Source organism: Loxodonta africana, chromosome 19 (assembly GCF_030014295.1).
Source record: "Loxodonta africana isolate mLoxAfr1 chromosome 19, mLoxAfr1.hap2, whole genome shotgun sequence".
Classification (NCBI taxonomy): Eukaryota; Metazoa; Chordata; class Mammalia; order Proboscidea; family Elephantidae; genus Loxodonta; species Loxodonta africana.
This window is the reverse complement of record NC_087360.1, coordinates 61,070,309-61,089,210: the sequence shown is the minus strand read 5'-3', so window position 1 is coordinate 61,089,210 and position 18,902 is coordinate 61,070,309. Positions and strand designations below refer to the sequence as shown.

Genomic DNA, 18,902 nt, shown 5'->3' with positions numbered 1-18,902 from the left:
CAGATCCTCAGATTATAACATAACAAGATAGTAATGCAATTGAAAATATAACAGTGGCCTTTGTAACCATGGCACTACATTTATTATTGTATTGTAAACTCTTCTTTTCTCAAGTCTACTGACAAACAGAATTAGTGTGTGAAAAGCTTGAAAACAAGAATATGTGACATAAAAACTCATAAACAAGCATTTCTTACAAATTTTTTTATATTTAGATATATATGTACGTATACATATATATGCACACACACACATACATATGTTTTTTTCTTGTTAAAAATGCAATGTGTAGTTTTTGAACTGCAGCCAATTTTATTTTTTTCCACTTTTTCTGTCCATTGTAGATAGTACCACTGGAAGAATCAATAGAGGGGAAAAAGTCACCTGTATGACGAATCATGTTAAGTTATGGTTAAATCAACAAATAGCATGAAGGTCATAAAATTATTGTGAAATAAACTATTATGTATTTTTTTTTAACAGACGTTTTGCTAATACACAAATGTTAAAGGCTTAAACTTTATTAGAAAAAAATTAAAAGATACCGCAAGACATTTAAAAAACTTAGCATATGAAAAATGAAACGTTAACTATAGTTTTACATTCTCTATGATAAAACTTTCAATATTGAAAATATTCTTGAGTTTATTTTCTTGTTGTGATATGTAGCTACATGACAATTGTCATTTAATATATATTATTTATATTTATTTAATGCATTAAATTCTCATTCGCTCCCTCTTCCTCTGTGTCTCCCTTAAATTATTTGACACTCACTTTGATATCATGGATTCTCTGTTGTTTCCTTGGGTTCACTGTCACTTTCAAGTTGCCTATATATTTAAAAATTAAAATAATCAATCAAAATTATATTTCCTTAAATGTTGTTCTATAAACTCTGTATGCTCTATGGATATTGAAACTGTATTGAATTCCTACCCAACATCAGGGAGCAGCCTCCACTTGAGAATATTCTACCACTGAGAACACCTCTCACCTGGTAATTAAGACTAGCCATGCACCTTCTTTGTAACCCCAAATACGAGAAAAAGCCCAGCAACATAAATTTACCAGAAAATAAACTGAGACCATTTTCATGTTCATAACAGTATTAATTAAATATGTTTAAACACTTGTTGCCATTTATCTCCTTTCCAATTTATGTCTATTGGTTTTATTAGCTATTCCCCCCTTAAAAATATTTGATATCAGTTTATCCAAAATAAAGTGTATCCGAGGTAAGAAAAGTTTTTTAATATATTTAAGTATTAACTGCATAATGTTAACTATTTTACGTGTAGCATATGATTTCAGCAAGTTCATGTAAACTTTTCATAGTTTCTAAGAAATACATTCCATATTTAATTTATATTCTTATTAATTTAACTAAGCATTTCCATGAACTACGATTAATTTTTAGCAAGTTGGAGGGCACGGAACAAAACTCAGAGGCAGAAATTATAGAAATTCCCATGAAAAGAAGTAAACCATTTTAATATTTGTTTTTATTCTTGAAACATATTTTCAGATATTTCTGTGTTTTTAAAGAAAAATGATTTATTACATATATTTAGCATATAAAACATGGCTATAGCTTAGATTTTTCAGTTTTATATATATTATATATTGATTTTTAGTATATCCCACCTCTGACTACCTGTGTCTCAAAGTATTTGTCTATAAAAAAGGTTAAACTGTTGTCCTGGATTTTCCTGTGACCTTTTTATAAAATAAAAAATAAATAGGTACAAATTCCTTGCAATTTATAAATACTAAAAAGTAAAATAATAAAGATTAATACACATTTGATAATTAACACCAAATAATTAAAAACAAAAAACCGTTGCCGTAGAGCCGATGCCCGGTCCTAGCGAACCCGCAGGACAGAACAGAACTGCCTCATAGAGTTTCCAAGGAGCGGCTGGTAGATTTGAACTGCAAACCTTTTGGTTAGCAGCCAACCTCTTAACTACTGCTCCACCAGGGCTCCAAGTAATAAAAGGAGGCATATAAACTTAAACTAAAACCAGTTCCACTTAGTTTTACCCCTCAGACAGTCAAGTTGTTATAAGATTTAAATTGCTGGCCTTTAAAAAAATTCTGTTCATTATTCATTATATTAATCATTAATGTATTAAATATTAAATTTCCATAGAAAGAAAAAAATTAAATCTGAATTATTACTAGTTACATACAACATAATGTTATTTATTAAGCAGTTACTATGTATGCCAATAAACTGTAAAAGTAGTAAATAGGAAATATAAAATCAATATACTCATCACTTGTATAGTCCTCTGATCTCCATTTTTTTCTTTGAATATTAACTTTTACCAGTGCAGCAATCAGTACGCAGAGAACAATGAAAAAGGGAATGAGCAAGAAAAATGGCCATTTCGTAGGTTTGGCGTGGTAATCAAATTCAATGTAGCTCCTGCCTAGGAAAGAAAACACCAGAGATTTGAAAGCAATCACCCAGGGTCAGAGGAAAATATTTTCATGACAGAGGACCTGGTGGGGCCCTTTAATACAACCACCAAAAGAGCCAAAACCTTTGCTGTCCAGTTGATTCTGACTTATAGTGACCCCACAGGACAGAACAGAACTGCCCCACAGGGATTCCAAGGCTATAAATCTTTAAGGAAGCTGACTGCCCCATTTTTCTCTTGCAGAGCACCTGGCGGGTTAGAACCAGTGACCTTTTGGTTAGCAGTCGAGCACTTAACCACTGTGCCACCAAGACTCCTTGTAGTATGACCAAACCCATTGCCCTCAAGTTGATTCGGACTCATGGTGACCCTACAGGACAGAGTAGAACTGCCCCAGTTTCCAAGGAGTGCCCGGTGGAGTTGAACTACCGACATTTTGGTTACAAGCCGCACTCTTAACCACGATGCCACCAGGGTTTCTTATAGTATAATAGCACTCGAAAACAAAGTAAAGGTATCCATTCACTTTATTTCAAATTACAAATTGAGAAAATAATATAATAAAAATATACAGGAGCCCTTGTCAATTAAAGTTTTTTTTTTTTAGTAATTTTCGCCACCTCTGGCGCAAAGCAGCAGGCGCAGGTGCTGCAGCCGATTCTGTCCAAATTGCATTCCGGGCTCTCACTGTGATGCACACCTTATAAATTGTCCAGGGCCCTCCTAACATAGCACTGAACTAGTTGTGTGAGATTCAAATAGCAATTCGTTTCTTAAACATGAGGGTATTTCTACAGCACACGTACTCTGGAAAGATCAATATAAACTTACTTTAACTACTGGATATTTAGTTTGTTTTTGATAATATTTTAGTCAAATTAATTTTTTAACGCCTATCAAATTTGGTACCCCATTAAGCCTAGCACTCCCCTTGCAGGCGACCATATAGTGCGTTCCTTGACAGGGAGCTGCAAGAATCAGGAATATAGTATTTAAGGAGCCCTCGTGGCACAACTGATTGGTTAAATGCTGGGCTGCTCAAGGTCAGTGGTTATACACCCAGATGGGCTGCAGGAGAAGACGTGGAGATTTGCTACCCAGGTGGCTAGTCGCTTAGGGCTATGGCAGCTAACCAAAAGGTCAGCAGTTCAAATCCACCAGGCGCTCCTTGGCAACACTATGGGGCAGTTCTGCTCTGTCCTATAGGGTCTCTATGAGTCGAGAATCAACTCGAAGGCAGTGGGTTTGGTTTTTTGTTTTTTTTTTTGGTAAATGTTACAGCCTAGAAGACCCATGGGGCAGTTTTAGTCTAGCCTATAGGGTCACTGTGAGTTGGAATCTACTCCCCAGCACCCAACAACATTAAAATAAAAATTGTACACTATTTTATAATTTATAATTAACCTGTTTTTATATAAAGTACCTCAGTTGACAGAATAAATACAGAAAGACTGTTTTAACTCCTACATAGTATTTCTATCCCGTTTTATATTGAAGACTTTCTATTTTCAGTAGTCTCGTTTCAGGACTGTCTAATAATATAAAAAAAATAATATAGGTGAGAAAAACTAAAGTGTGATCTTGTAAGATTGAATTTTTTCCCAATACTCTATTTTTAGTAATAAATATGATACATATCATAAAAATTGAATGAAGTCCAAATGATCTTTTATGACATTGATAGGTATTTTCATGTCTTATCTAACCTACTTATCCCAAGGTCATGAAGAAATTTCCCTATATTTCCTTCTAGACTTTAGTTTTAGTTTCTACATTTAGGTTTATAATCAATGTCATATTAAGTGTTAAGCATGTTATTTTTGGAGGTTCATTTGGTCCTATATGAATATCTGGTTGTTTGAGTACAATGTTTTGAATTGGCTTTCCTTCCCCCATTGAACTAACTCTGTGCTTTTACTGAAAAGTCAATTAACCATATATTAGTGGGTATATCTCTAAACGCACTATTCAAATACATTGATCTATCTGTATATCGATCCTTATAGTGTAAGTCTAAAATTAAGGCTGGAATTCAATGCTGCCTTGACATCCGGCAGAGCCCTGGTGGCACAGTGCTTAGGAGCTCCGCTGCTAACCAAAAGGTCAGCAGTTTGAATCCACCAGCTGCTCCTTGGAAACCCTATGGGGTAGTTCTACTCTGTCCTGTAGGGTCACTATGAGTTGGAATCCACTTGATGCCAATGGGTTTGATTTGGTTTCAGTTTGACATCTGGTAAAATCAGGAGGCCCCTGAATGACCTAATTGCAAGCTCTCCTCCCCGTTCTGTTCCCATGTGTAAGGTCCCCTCGTCAAACAACCGGGTGCAGTTCTGGCTTACTCCTGAGTAGTGAGTTTCAGTTCCCTATTAGTCTACGCGGTTATTCAAACAAGCCAATCACATTCACATGCAGGGACTAAGGGGTACCCTACCCTCTTAACACTACAAAGCCTGCCTCTGACAGCCCTAGTTATTTCACTTTGCACCAGAGTGCAACCCCCATGTGGCTCTGCTTAGCATGTGGTTCTTCCTTCTGCAGAGAGTTAGTATCTATCACTAATAAACTGTTGTTGATCTCTTTTTGCAGTGTTATTTGCAGGTATTCAGCCATCTCCACAACCCTAGGGCAAGAATCTCTCCCTTACCAGTGAGGTGAATAAGAGAACGTTAAAAACAATCCTTTAGCAATGTTACAATATCTTGATTAATGTAACTATATACTAAATCTTTATGGCAAGCAGAGTAAGTTCTCGTTTCTTCTTTTTTTCAGGGTTGTTTTGACTATTCTAAGTACTTTTATGTATATTTTAGAATCAAGCCATTCATTTCTTTTAACGATGCATGCTTTTATAATTGGTATTTTTTTAATCCATAGATTTAATTTGGTGAGAATTGCCATCTTAACAATATGAAGTCTTCCAATAAATACAGGATATATTTCTCCATTTATTTGGATATTTAACATTTCTTTTCATCTTTTGTTAAATTTTTTTGTAGTATTTTTTATAGTGTTTTATATTATTGTATTGTATTATAGTATTGTAAATGGTATTTATTTCAAGTTGACTTCCTTTCAGCATTGCTGTTACACAGCAATACAACTGATTTTTGTATGTTTCCTATGAAGTTTCAAAGGATACTATTTCTAGAACTGTATTTTATAGATTCCTTATGATATTCTATATAACTAATAGCATGCACATAAAGACAGCCTTATTTCATCTTTTTAATCTTTATGCCCTTTATTTCTTGTTCTTTCCTTATTGAACTGGCTAGACCCTACTGTAAAATGTTGAATAGATGTGTTGGGAATAGATTTTACTGGAAAAACATCATATATTTCATCATAGCATATCGTATTAGCTTCAAGTTATTTTTGATATTCTTATATCAGATGGAAGTTTTTCTCTGTTAGTAGTTTGCTGATTTTATTTTTTTCTTAGTCTACTGAATGATGCTAAATTTTATCAAATGACTTCTGTGAATCAAATGAGACAATAATATTTTATTGATTTGGTGAATTGTAGTGATTGGCATTCAGATATTAAAACTCCTATACATCTAGAATTAACTCCAATTGGTCTGGACTGTTATCCTTCTAATATCCTTACATATACATTAAAAAAACCCAAACCCGTTGTCACTGAGTTGATTCCAATTCATAGTGACCCCATAGGACAGAGTAGAACTGTCCCATAGGGTTTCCAAAGAGCACCTGGTGGATTCGAACTGCCAACATTTTGGTTAGCAGCTGCAGCTCTTAACCACTATGCCTCCAGGGTTTCCATATATACATAAATATAACAATAATATAATAATTATATAGTATTTTGTTAAGGACTTTTCAGTCTATATTTATGAAGGATATAGCTCTGAAATATTCCTTTTTAAAAATTTTTTAATTTCCTTGTCTAGCTTTGGTATAAAAAAAAATATGTTATTCTCATAAAATGAGTTGATGGGATGATCCCACACTAATTTTAAAGCGCTATTTCCTCCTTAAAAAAATTGAGGGAATTCACATATGAAGCCACCTGGAACTACAGGGTTTTTTGTTGTTGTTGTTGTTGTTTGTTTTCTGTTCTTGAAGGTTTATCTTAATTAAACCCACAGATCCAAGTTTTGGCTTCTGGCTTTTGGGTCCCACTCTTTGATTTACACTTTCTTTTCCATGAGGAATAGCCCTTTTCAAAGCTGAGTAGCTTTACTGGCCTGCTTCCTGCCTGTAATTAATTGGCAGTCAAAAGAACATTATGCATTATCTTGATCATCTTCAGCCCAAGTTGATATAATTTCTTTAAAAAAGTTTGGCTTTCTTGTATATTATAGTTAAAATGCACCCATTAGACAAAGGCTACACCCACAAATCTCTGTGGCTGTTGATAAGATATAGAGAAGCCTTTTTCTATAATGGGTCCTCGTGATGCTGCTATGGTATATCTTATTTATGATTCTTAATTGTGTTATTGTTTGAGAATCTTTATGCAGCATTGCCATAAATTACTTAGAAGGCCTTTTGTCTAGATGAAAGGTATCATCTTAAGTTTTTTTTTTCTGATGTTTTAACAGAGGGATTTACAATCACATGGTTGACTTTATCTTTGGCATTTTAGTTTGGTGTTTGGCCATTTCTTAATTTAAGACCCTTTTGCTGGGAAAGACAAGAAATGAAAACCAGTTTTATTTTTAAACAAACATACAAAAATCCTAGCTATTTTATATTTGCTCTATATTCTATTTGAAAATTGAACTATTCCTTCATTAATTTTCACTGTCTTATTATATTTTATCACAGATAATTTAGACATATTCGTTGGTACTTTTTGTAATCTACCAAGAAATCTGGTCAGCCAGAAACATGAGTTCTATTTTCAACATTACTATAAGCAACAGTGATGCCAAACAATCTACCACCTCATAATAAATGTCCTGTTTCTCTATCTTCCAATTACACGTTTTCAACTGTCCTTGAAGACCTTATCAACAGTCTTCTCAAGACAATTTCAATATATACTAACAATCTTCAATGTTTTCTGGCTTCCACTTACCATCCAATTCCCAAATTAATGCCACATTATTTTAGATTCTTGTAATAGAAACCAGTCATTCTGGTTCCCAAGTTATTTCTGTTATCCACTGCTGTGTGAGGAACTACTGTGGAGTTTAGAAATTTAAAACGATCACCTCATTTTGTTCACAGTTTTGTGGATCATGAGTTTGGGAAGGGCTTATTTGGATGATTGTATTTTTGTAAATCAGTATAGTCATATTTCATACTTAAGTGTTGATTTGCAACAGGATGGGTGTTCCAGGAATGAGAGTTCTGAGAGTAAGATCATGGCAGTCCCAAACTGTCACTTCTGCCACATTTATTGGCCAATTGTATCAGTGAGACCAACCTGGATTCTAGGAAAGGAATAGTTTATACTGCTTGTTGGGGAGTGGTGTGTGTGTGCATGGACAAAAACAACATAGCCTGCCTAAAGACAAGGTATTGCAAGTGAATTGTTACTACTAAAATGGAAATATCCTAATAATGCATTAAATTTATCATAATTTTTTAAATATTATGATTTTTTTGCTGTTAAGAATATACACAGCAGTACCTACACTAATTCAACAATTTCTGTATGTACAATTCAGTGCCACTGATGCTGGCTTGCTGCTGGCTTGCTCTGAAATCCATTCCAGTCTTTACTTTGGTCAATAGTGCAAGCAACTACATTCCCCAAGTTCCCTGAGCTTCTGTGTTCTAGATAGGTTTGGCCAATGGGCATGACTGAATTAAATTTGGAGGCTCAGAAGAGGAAGTTAGTCAGGGTATTTCTCCCCTTTTCACTCAAGTAACTCCAACAGAAAATGTATATCCTCTATACCTCTAGTTCACGCTGGATAACATCTCTCCCTGGGGTTCAGATTCTGCTATGCAACTCTGACCATGATTACATGTCATGTTAGATGACTCAGATTCTGCCCTGGCAATACTACATCTTTATATTGTCCCTCAAGCTCTAAGAAATGGTAGTGGATTCCTGATGTTACTAATCTTTGGAATGCCTCACCATTTTTTGATTGGCTTTTCATCTCTTCCGTTATGTGTTATGTAATGCCTTGATGGACCAAAAATACTTACTGCTTTCCTGCCTGGGTCCCAATTGACATATCTTACTTAGAACATATATTTGTTACCACATTCGCTACTCTCTGGAAGTGACACACAAATTAAATGGCCATATGTGGCTTATTATTTTATGCCCAAACAGAATCTGAATACAAATTGATAAACAAAATATCATTTATTAAATTTAATAAGTTAAAAATTACATTTTAAGTGTTTTCCATTTGTTATTAATACTAACCAGTGAGGCCGGGTATAGTAGGTGGAAAATTTCCACTGTCAACACTGCCTCCTATCCATGATTCATGTGCATATTGGCAATTTGGAGGTAGATAGGTAGGGTTACAATGACAGTTCTTTTTATTATTGCATACCTGAAACCAGGAAAAAGAAGACCTCACAAAAGAAGCAGCTACAATTATATATGTTCAAGTAGAATTACAAAATAATACCTAGGTCAGATAAGGTGTGTGTTAGTGTGTGTGTGCAACTGTGTTTCCCCCCCCCCCACCAGGAATCAGTCTAAATGATTTGTATGCTCACCTCACAGCATTGGTACTTACACCCTGGCTATTGCATTTCTCTGGAGTACAGTCATAATTCAAGTATGTGGAATCTACACATTCCTTATTCTTGCAAACCTGAAAAGGAAATCAGCCAAAATAAGTTATCTCACATGCCATCTGGATTTGTCATTGGATTAAATGGATTCCATACTACACTGGAATGAAATGTATTAATTAATGTACTAATGATAAATTATTAATTTATAGTACTACAATGTTTCCAACACTACATGAGACTTGATTATATAGGAGTAAAGAAAACAATAGCAGCCTGTTCCTGCTTATAAAAGGGATAGGAGATGCAGATATAAATTAAAGCACAGATAACATGCAGTAAATACTATCATAAAATATTTTTATACGATAGTATAAAATATATGAAACATATCTAATATGTGACAACAGTAAAACCTTCTCATTGAGCCCCGATGGTAAATATGACTTCATTAGACACAAATGAGAGATGAAATATTTATAGGAAAATAAACAATTTTTAAAATGGGCTTACTGTGGAAAATTGTATGTAACCATGGAGAAACAGAAGGAGCAGTGTGGCTGTTATAGAGAGAGTGGTCATTCAACTATTCATTAAATAAACTGAGTCCTACTATGTGCCTAACTCTGGTGACACAGCAGTGAATAAAACCAACTGTCATGCTGCTCGTATTATAGAGTAAGGGATAGAAACATAGAAATAAAAAAGCTAGACACGATTTGAAAGAAGTTGTCATTGGAAAGGTAGTGAAGAGTTTTATAGTTTTCTCAGAAGGTTGACCTTTAACCAAAAAACAATGGGCTGTATTAAGAGATTTAATCAGAAAGAGGAAAGGTTTATAAAAGTATGTTTTGGAAAAGAATGGAAAAGGCAAGAGAAAATCTGGAGGCACAAATTAGAATGCCATTACAGTAGGCCAGGAAAAAAACAACCATAGCATGGAATTGAGTGGTGGCTGTAGAGATGGAAACCAGTGGAAATCTTTGAGAGTTAAAAGGTTTAATGCCCCTGAGTTCAGGGATGGATTGTATATGGAGGATACAAAGAGACGTGTCAATGACATCAAGGTTTCTGGCTTGTCTAACCATCTTGGTGATGATACAATTAACTGAGATAGGGAATGTTAAGCAAAAAAAAAAAAGTCTCAGAAGTTTAGAAAACATTATGATTTTAAAGACCTTTTACAACCTATAAGTCAAGGTTTTATTCTTTTATGTGAACAGTTTATGTTTCAGTAGGTTAAAACCGGTTTCTCTTTTCCATTATGGAAGATCATTTTCAGAGACAAATATGAATTACTTTGCCCACATTTTAAAGAGCTTTTCCTATCCTTTTAAATTTCTTACTTAAGGAAAAAAATAAAACCAAAGTGTGGCATGGTGTTCACGTTTCTCATCATCTCTGTTTTCATTGGCGGTGCCATTTTCCTCATGTCCTCCCTGGTGTAGCCATAGTAGAGATGCCAGATTGTGGAAATGATAACATTAGGCTGGGCTTTTCTTGTCTCCATTGTGTCCTCCTGTGGCTCCATCAGTGGTTCCCTCGATCATGCGCTGATATTTCCCAGCCTGATCTTCCTCAAATATTTTAATGAGCATACGTGTTTACTTGTGTGACAAAACATTTTCACATTAGATTTTATGATGACATACATCATAATGTATACATGATTTTATGCTCATATATATACAATTACATATTCTACTTGAATTTCTGGGTCAAGAGTTGATGGCAACGGTTTGGTTTTTTATAGGTGGTAAGTTTTTTTTTTTTAAGGTTTATAGCAATTTTTTATGCCCAGTCACCAATATTTGCAGCTGTTTCTTCTCATTTTGAGTCGTACCACATCAGCAAATGAAGGTCCCAAAGCTTGACCCCATCCACATCATTAAGGTCCACTTTACTTTGATGTTAAAGTGATTGACTGTTAACTGAAAGGTCGGCAGGTCCAAACCACCAACAGCTCCTCGGGAGAAAGATGTGGCAATCTGCTTCCATAGAGATTTAGAGCTTTGGAAACCCTATGGGGTCACTAGAAGTTGGAACCAACATGATGACAGAAGGTTTCTACTTTGAGAAAGCAGCACTTCCCCAGTCATATTTTGAGTGCCTTCCAACCTGAGGGGCTCATCTTCCGGCACTATATCAGACAATATTTACTGACCAATTTTTTCAGAAGTAGACAGCCAGGTCCTTCTTCCTAGTCTGTCTTAGTCTGGAAGCTCCACCGAAACATGTCCACCATGGGTGACTGCTGGTATTTGACATTTGAAATTTGGAATATGGCATAGCTTCCAGTATCACAGCAACACAAAAGCCACCACATGTACGACAAACTGTTGGACACATGGTAGCTGCAAAAGACCTTTTTAAAGTGTTGAAAAGCAAAGATGTCACTTTGAGGACTAAGGTGTGCCTGGCTCAGCCATGATATTTTCAATCACCTCATATGCATGGAAAAGCTGGACAATGAATAAGGAAGTCCAAAGAATGGATGTCTTTGAATTATGGTGTTGGCAAAGAACATGGAATATACCATTGACTGCCAGAAGAACGAACAAGCCTGTCTTGGAAGAAGTACAGCCAGAGTGCTCCTTGGAAGCAAGGATGGCCAGACTTAGTCTCACGTTCTTTGGACATGTTATCAGGAAGGACCAGTCCCTGGAGAAGAACATCATGCTTGGTAAGGGAGAGGGGTCAGCGAAAAAGAGGAGGACCCTCGAAAAGATGGATTTACACAGGGCTTACACACATCAACGCTTTTGAGGATGGCACAGGACTATGCAATATTTCATTCTGTTGTACATGAGGTCATTATGAGTCAGAACTGACTCCACGCACCTAACAACAACAGTCACCAACATCTGAGAGTTGAAATAATATGCATAGGATCAAATATCTACTGCTTTATTGTTGTTGTTGCTGACAAAGGGAATTTTCAAATGTCTTGGGATAACATGTTCATTCAAATCCAAATAAACATTTGTATATGAAGTACTTCAAAAATGTTGACAGTCTAATTTGAATAATACATAAAAATTGTTAGAGCACTCAACATGCAGCTAGCTTGATCTTCATATGCCAATAGACAGAAATATTTAATACATATTAAGACAAAGTTTTGAGGCCACCATTTGTATAAACATCTCCCCAAGATCTCTACCAGCTTCTCTATCTCCCTACCCTGTAAATAAAACTTCAACATTATCATACATTGTTTTATTAATGATGAACAGTAACAAGTTTTAAAGCTGGCTGCTGAGGTAAATATCTAATTGATAAAGCATCATTTTGGTTATAAATTCTATGGCAGAGTTGTGACTATTGGATATCCTTCATCTTGTTCACCAACTGTGGTGAATAAAGTTGGCATGCACCCTTTGCTCCCTTTAGCTCTTTCCAGTCCTCCTGCTTGAAATGTGGAGACGGCTGGAGTCCCATCATCTCTTGCGAATGGATAAGAGGAGGATTGCTGCACAGGGTCTGTAGCTGAAAACTAGACTTGGTCAAGATCCCTGATAACATAGGGGAGCCCCATAACTGCTCTGGTCTGATAACTTCCAAAATTATTTTACACGATGGGAAAGAATAAACCACAAATTATTTAAGCCACTTTCAGTAGTTCTGGAAACCCTGGTGGCATAGTGGTTAAGAGCTACGGCTACTAACCAAAGGTTGGCAGCTCAAATCCTCCAGGCGCTCCTTGGAAACCTTATGGGGCAGTTCTGCTCCGTCCTATATGGTCGCTATGAGTCGGAATCAACTTGACAGCAATGGGTTTGATTTTGGTTTGGGTAGTTTTAGTTTCCCACACAATTCCTGACTCACATTGCTTTTGTAAAGATTTTTACATTGTTAGATAAATACATCTACATCTGTGTGTATATGTATGTACATGTATATATACGTGTATATATGTATCTGCATATATACACATATTTGTCCGTGTGTATTTATGTACACACAGTTGTTGAATACTTGATGTAAGGATGTTCATTAAAATGGAAAGAGCAATTATATCTTAGATATGTTACTTGGATTTATTTTTGCTTTCTTATGTTCATTATTTATTATTTTCATAGCCACAATGGGCATTTATTATTTTTAACAGTTATTCTAAAGTAATTATGTCAAAATATAATTAATGATATCAGAAGCACTCTCTGTGTAATGTGAGATAATAAAATAGAGTGAATAAACAGTATGATTTGGAATTCAGTAAATACACATAATTTCCATGAGATAAGTACTAAATAGCCAAAGAAACAATCATAATGATATCACCTATTTTATTATTTATTTATTTTTTATTACTTCTTATTTTCCAAATAGTCTATATTGAATGTGTACTTGCATTAGAAGGAAAAATTCTAAATATATAATTTAAAAATTTAGACTATTAGGAAGTTACTTGAGAAAAAAGACTGCCTACCTTATTTTGACCACAAATAGTTCCTTCTTTTACCCACATAAGTTGGCTCTTAGGGTGATCACTGGAATACTCCAAGGTGACACAGGTACGCCCTCGTACGTTGCTATAAAGAGCAATGGCTTCACGGGTTTTAAATATTGTATCTCTTTTGTAATCACATATTAATTTTCCACATTGCAGATCTCTATAAATGTATCCATAAATGGAAATCATTACTTTCCAATACAGAGAAGCATAGTATATCATTTTTAAAGTAAAAGATTAATACATTTAATGCTCGCAAAAGGATGTGTGCAATTAATTGTTAAATACAAAAAAATATAAGGGTGCTTTCATAAATTATTCATTATAACACCATTTTAATAATTATGAATTACTTCCTAATAAGTTAGATTAATTTTTTTCTGATGAGTCCTTCACTTTTTTGTGACCCTTAACCATCATCAATTTCAAGGTTGTTCTATCCAAAAAGACCATTAATGAAGTTACCTAATTACCAGCCTACTGTGTTTCCTTTTCAGTTTCTCAAACATAGTACCTACCATGAACTTTATGGGTCCCAAACTGACAAGACAGTAAGATACACAATCAAGAAGCATTTATACACACTATGTATTAAAATAAAGCCACTGAGACACATGCAAATGGTAGTGGTGTAAACCACAGAGAAAATCTTTAAAAAAAAAAAAACAGAAAAATAAGAAGCATTAGCCAAAAGAGAACAATAATAAAATTGAAGATTAACTTTCTGACAGAAACAAAGTCAAAAGACTATTGAGTGGTATTTTCAAAGAAGAAATAAGATATCCACTATCTGTATTCACACAATGGAATACTACGCATAGATAAAGAAGAGTGAGGAATCTGTGAAACATTTCATAACATGGAGGAATCTGGAAGGCATTATGCTGAGTGAAATAAGTCAGTTGCAAAAGGACAAATATTGTATAAGACCACTATTATAAGAACTAGAGAAATAGTTTAAACAGAGAAGAAAATATTCTTTGATGGTTACGAGACAGGGGAGGGAGGGAGAGTGGGATGGGGTATTCGTTAATTAGATAGTAGATAAGAACTACTTTAGGTGAAGGGAAAGACAATACCCGATACAGGCAAGGTCAGCACAACTGGACTAAACCAAAAGCAAAGAAGTTTCCTGAATAAACTGAATGCTTCAAAGGCCAGCATAGCAGGGGTGGGGGTTTGGGGACCATAGTTTCAGGGGACATCTAAGTCAATTTGCATAACAAAATCTATTAAGATAACATTCTGCATTGCACTTTGGAGAGTGGCATCTGGGGTCTTAAACGCTAGTAAGCAGTGATCTAAGATGTATCAGTTGGTCTCAACCCACCTGGATCAAAGGAGAATGAAGAACACTACGGACACAAGGTAATTATGAGCCCAACAGACAGAAAGGACCACATAAACCAGAGACTACATCAGCCTGAGACTAGAAGAACTAAATGGCGCCCGGCTACAACCGATGATTGGATTGCCCTGACAGGGAACACAACAGAGAACCCATGAGGGAGCAGGAGAGCAGTGGGATGCAGACCCCAAATTCTCATAAAAAGACCAGGCTTCATGGTCTGACTGAAACTAGAAGGGCCCTGGTGGTCACCGCCCCCAGACCTTCTGTTGGCCCAGGACAGGAACCACTCCCAAAGCCAACTCTTCAGACAGGGATTGGGCTGGACAATGGGATAGAGAGGGATGCTAGTGAGGCGTGAGCTTCTTGGATCAGGTGGACACTTGAGACTACGTTCGCATCTCCTCCCTGGAGAGGAGATGACAGGGTAGAGGGGGTTAGAAGCTGGTGAAATGGACATGAAAAGAGAGAGTATAGGGAAGAAATGTGCTGTCTCAATAGGGGGAGAGCAATTGGGAGTACGTACAAGGTGTATATAAGTTTTTGTGTGAGAGACTGACTTGATTTGTAAACTTTCACTTAACACACAAAAAAAATTAAAAAAAAAAAGCAGCAGAAAGGAAAAAAAAGATATCCATCTTCCCACTCTATTGCAGAGAATATACGCTCCAAATTGAAATAAAATAAAGACATTTTTAGAAAATACGTAAAAAGATGTATCACCAGCAGTCCTGAACAAAATAAAATTAAAAGTTGTAGGGAATTTATCCTGGATGGAAGCTTGCAGAAATACAAAGGAATCAGACAAAAAGAAATACAACCATATAGGTAAATGAAAATGAAAAGCTTGAGAGTTCAAACCCACTTAGAGGTGCCTCAGAAGCAATGCCTGGCAACCTACTTCCAAAAAGTCAGAGCCTTGAAAACCATATGGAGTACAGTTCTACTTGGAACACACGGGGTCACAGGGGTCGTAACTGAATTGAAAGACACTAACAGCAACATGGGAAAGAGAAGATATAGGCCAATTATTTCCCCCAAACAAGTATAAAACTGGTAAAAAATGTCAAAAGTAACCACTTCTGAACTGTGGAAATTGATCAAAAGCAAACAACGGACTAAGAAGCATGAAAAGCTGCTAAAACATTGGGTAAGAACTGTGGAAAAGCTTTGGCATTCTTGGAGGTGTCTGTTGCCCTCTTCTTTGTCAGCTCAGTTGATGCTTCATTTTACCAGGGCATGGCTGGCCATGAAAATCAATAGCTTCAATGTCAAAGTGGGCTTTCTTCATTTGGAACAGAGGGCATACAACGTCATCCAGTGGCACTGTTAGTAAAAGTGGGAAATGAATGGCGGAAATCAGCTGCACTGTTAGCCTGAGGTTGCGGTCTCTGTTGGGATTAGTGGCAGACCAGCCAGCAATTGAAGAAGTAGTCTTGGAAATAACAGAGCCATACCAAAACTGAACAAACCCATTGCCATCAAGTCGATTCCGACTCATACCAACCCTATAGGACAGAGTAGAACTGTCCTGTAGGGTTTTCAAGGAGCAGCAGGTGGATTCAAACTGTTGATCTTCTTAACCACTGAGCCACCATGGCTGATACACCCTCCTCATACCACATCCCTAGCTGACTGGGAGGCTACATGTATGTCACAGCGGAGGCTTGAGAAGGACTGATGAACTAACACCAGAGGAAAACTTTAAAACTGCCTAAATATGCTCCTCAATTCACATCAGATCCATCATAAAGAAAAATCCAAACCCAGGTAACTTCAGTGGTGAATGCTATGAAATACTTAAAGAAGAGATATCAATACTACACAAACTCTTTTAGAAAATCAGGAGCATAGACCCAAGCTCCTCAATTCATTCTTTGAGACCAGTATTATCGTGATATCAAAGCCAAGCAAAGACATAACGATATGATGACCACAGACAAGAAAATCCTTAACAAAATATTAGAAAACCAAACCCTGAGCGTGTAAAAATGATACACCATGACTAGATGAAATTTATCCCAGGAACGCAGGACTAGTTTAATGCCGAAAAATCAATTAATAGAATAAAGGAAACAAACAAGAAAACAAAACAAAACATGATCATCTCATCAGACACAGAAAAAGCATTTCACAAAATGCAGGACTGATTCGTAACAAATATTCCCAACTAACTAGGAATAGAAAGGAAATTTCTCAGCCTGATGAAGCTGTACGTGCAATCTGTAGTAACAGCAAACAAAGTTGAAAGGCTGAATACTGTCCCCCTTCAACTGGGAATAAGAAAGAGACCTCCGGCTTCACTATTATTCAACTTTGTGCTAGATTTCTTAGACATTACATCAAAATCATGGTCCATTAAAAAAAAGTGAATAAATTGTACTTCATCAAAATTAAAAAGCTTTTGCTCTTCTCAAGGCATCATTAAGAAAAAGAAATACAAGATTGACAATAAGAATTTAATCTGCTGTGTAAACTTTCACCAAAAACACAATAAATATTTTAAAAAGAAAAAGGAGACAAGATGTGCAAAGCCTATGTCTGATATAGATTGTATCCTGGGTATGTAAAGAATTTTTATAAATTGATAATAAGAACAGCAAAACCCAATTTAAAAACGGGCTACAGACATTTCATCAAATAAGGTATGCCAAAGTCTAATAACCAAATGAAAGAGTGGTCATTTTCATAAGACAAAAGATAAATGCAAATTAAAACCCAAATGAGATGCCTCTACCTATCTGTCGGAATGGCAAAAAATAAATGAATGAATGAAAGAACAAACAAACAAGCTACAGAAAACAAACAAAAAGATCTGAAAATACCAAGTATTGGTGAGGATGTAGAGAAACTAGAACTTTATCGCTGATGGAAATGTAAACAGGTACAGTCATTTCGTAAAACATTTTGGCAGTTGCTGAAAATGTTAAACATATACCTACCATATGGCTCAGCAATTCCACTTCTAATGATGCGACAAAGTGAAATGAAAAACGTGTCTATAGAAATACTGTTGAATATTCACAGCAGTATTACTCACTAATAGAGCCAAAAATTGGAAACAATCTAAATGCCCATCGACTAGTAAATTGCTAAAAAAAAAAAATTGTATATCCATACAATGAAATACTAGTCAGCAATAAGAAATCCTGTTGTTGTTGTTGTTAGGTGCCGTCCAATTGGTTCTGACTCATAGCGACCCTATGTAAAACTGAATAGATCACTGCCCGGTACTTTGCCATCTTCACCATCCTTGCAATGTTTAAGCCCATTGTTGTGGCCATTGTGTCAATCCATCTTGTCGAGGATCTTCCTCTTTTTTGCTGACCCTCTGTCTTAGTCATCTAGAAATACCACAAGTGGATGACTTTAACAAAGAGAAATTTATTTTCTCACAGTCTAGTAGGCTAAAAGTCCAAATTCAGGGTGCCAGCACCAAGGAAAGTCTTTCTCTCTCTGTTGGCTCTGGTAGAAGGTCCTTGTCATCAAACTTCCCCTGGACTAGGAGATTCTCAGGCGCAGGGACCCTGGGTCCAAAGGACGTGCTCTGTTCCTGGTGCTACTTTCTTGGTGGTATGAGGTCCCCCATCTCTCTGATTATGTCTCTCCTTTATACCTCAAAAGAGATTCACTTAAAACACAGTCTAATCTTGTATATCTCATCAACATAACTGCCGCTAATCCATCTCATTAACATCATAGTGATAGGTTCTACAACACACAGGAAAATCACATCAGATGACAAAATGGTGGACAATCACACAATACTGGGAATCATAGCCTATCCAAATTGATACACATATTTTTTTGGGCAGAATTCAATCCATGATACCCTCTTCTTTACCTGGAAACCCTGGTGGCATAGTAGTGGTTAAGTGCTATAGCTGCTAACCAAAATGTTGGCAGTCCAAATCTACCAGGTGCCCTTGGAAACTCTGTGGGGCAGTTTTAATCATCCTACAGGGTCGATGGGAGTCAGAATTGACTCGAC

General features: G+C 36.0%; 1 protein-coding gene across 1 annotated transcript in view; it reads right to left on the bottom strand.

Moving 5' to 3' along the window:
- Positions 1 to 378: 378 nt before the first annotated feature.
- Positions 379 to 18,902, bottom strand: part of LOC100672528 (disintegrin and metalloproteinase domain-containing protein 2) — a 114,434-nt gene continuing 95,910 nt past the window's right edge. The window contains exons 17-21 of the mRNA XM_064271939.1: positions 13,540 to 13,723; positions 9,110 to 9,187; positions 8,788 to 8,920; positions 2,279 to 2,438; positions 379 to 833 (exon numbers count right to left, since the gene is read on the bottom strand). Of these exons, the coding sequence (XP_064128009.1) occupies positions 785 to 833; positions 2,279 to 2,438; positions 8,788 to 8,920; positions 9,110 to 9,187; positions 13,540 to 13,723 (604 nt within the window). The 3' untranslated portion in view covers positions 379 to 784. The remainder of the gene's footprint in view (positions 834 to 2,278; positions 2,439 to 8,787; positions 8,921 to 9,109; positions 9,188 to 13,539; positions 13,724 to 18,902) is intronic.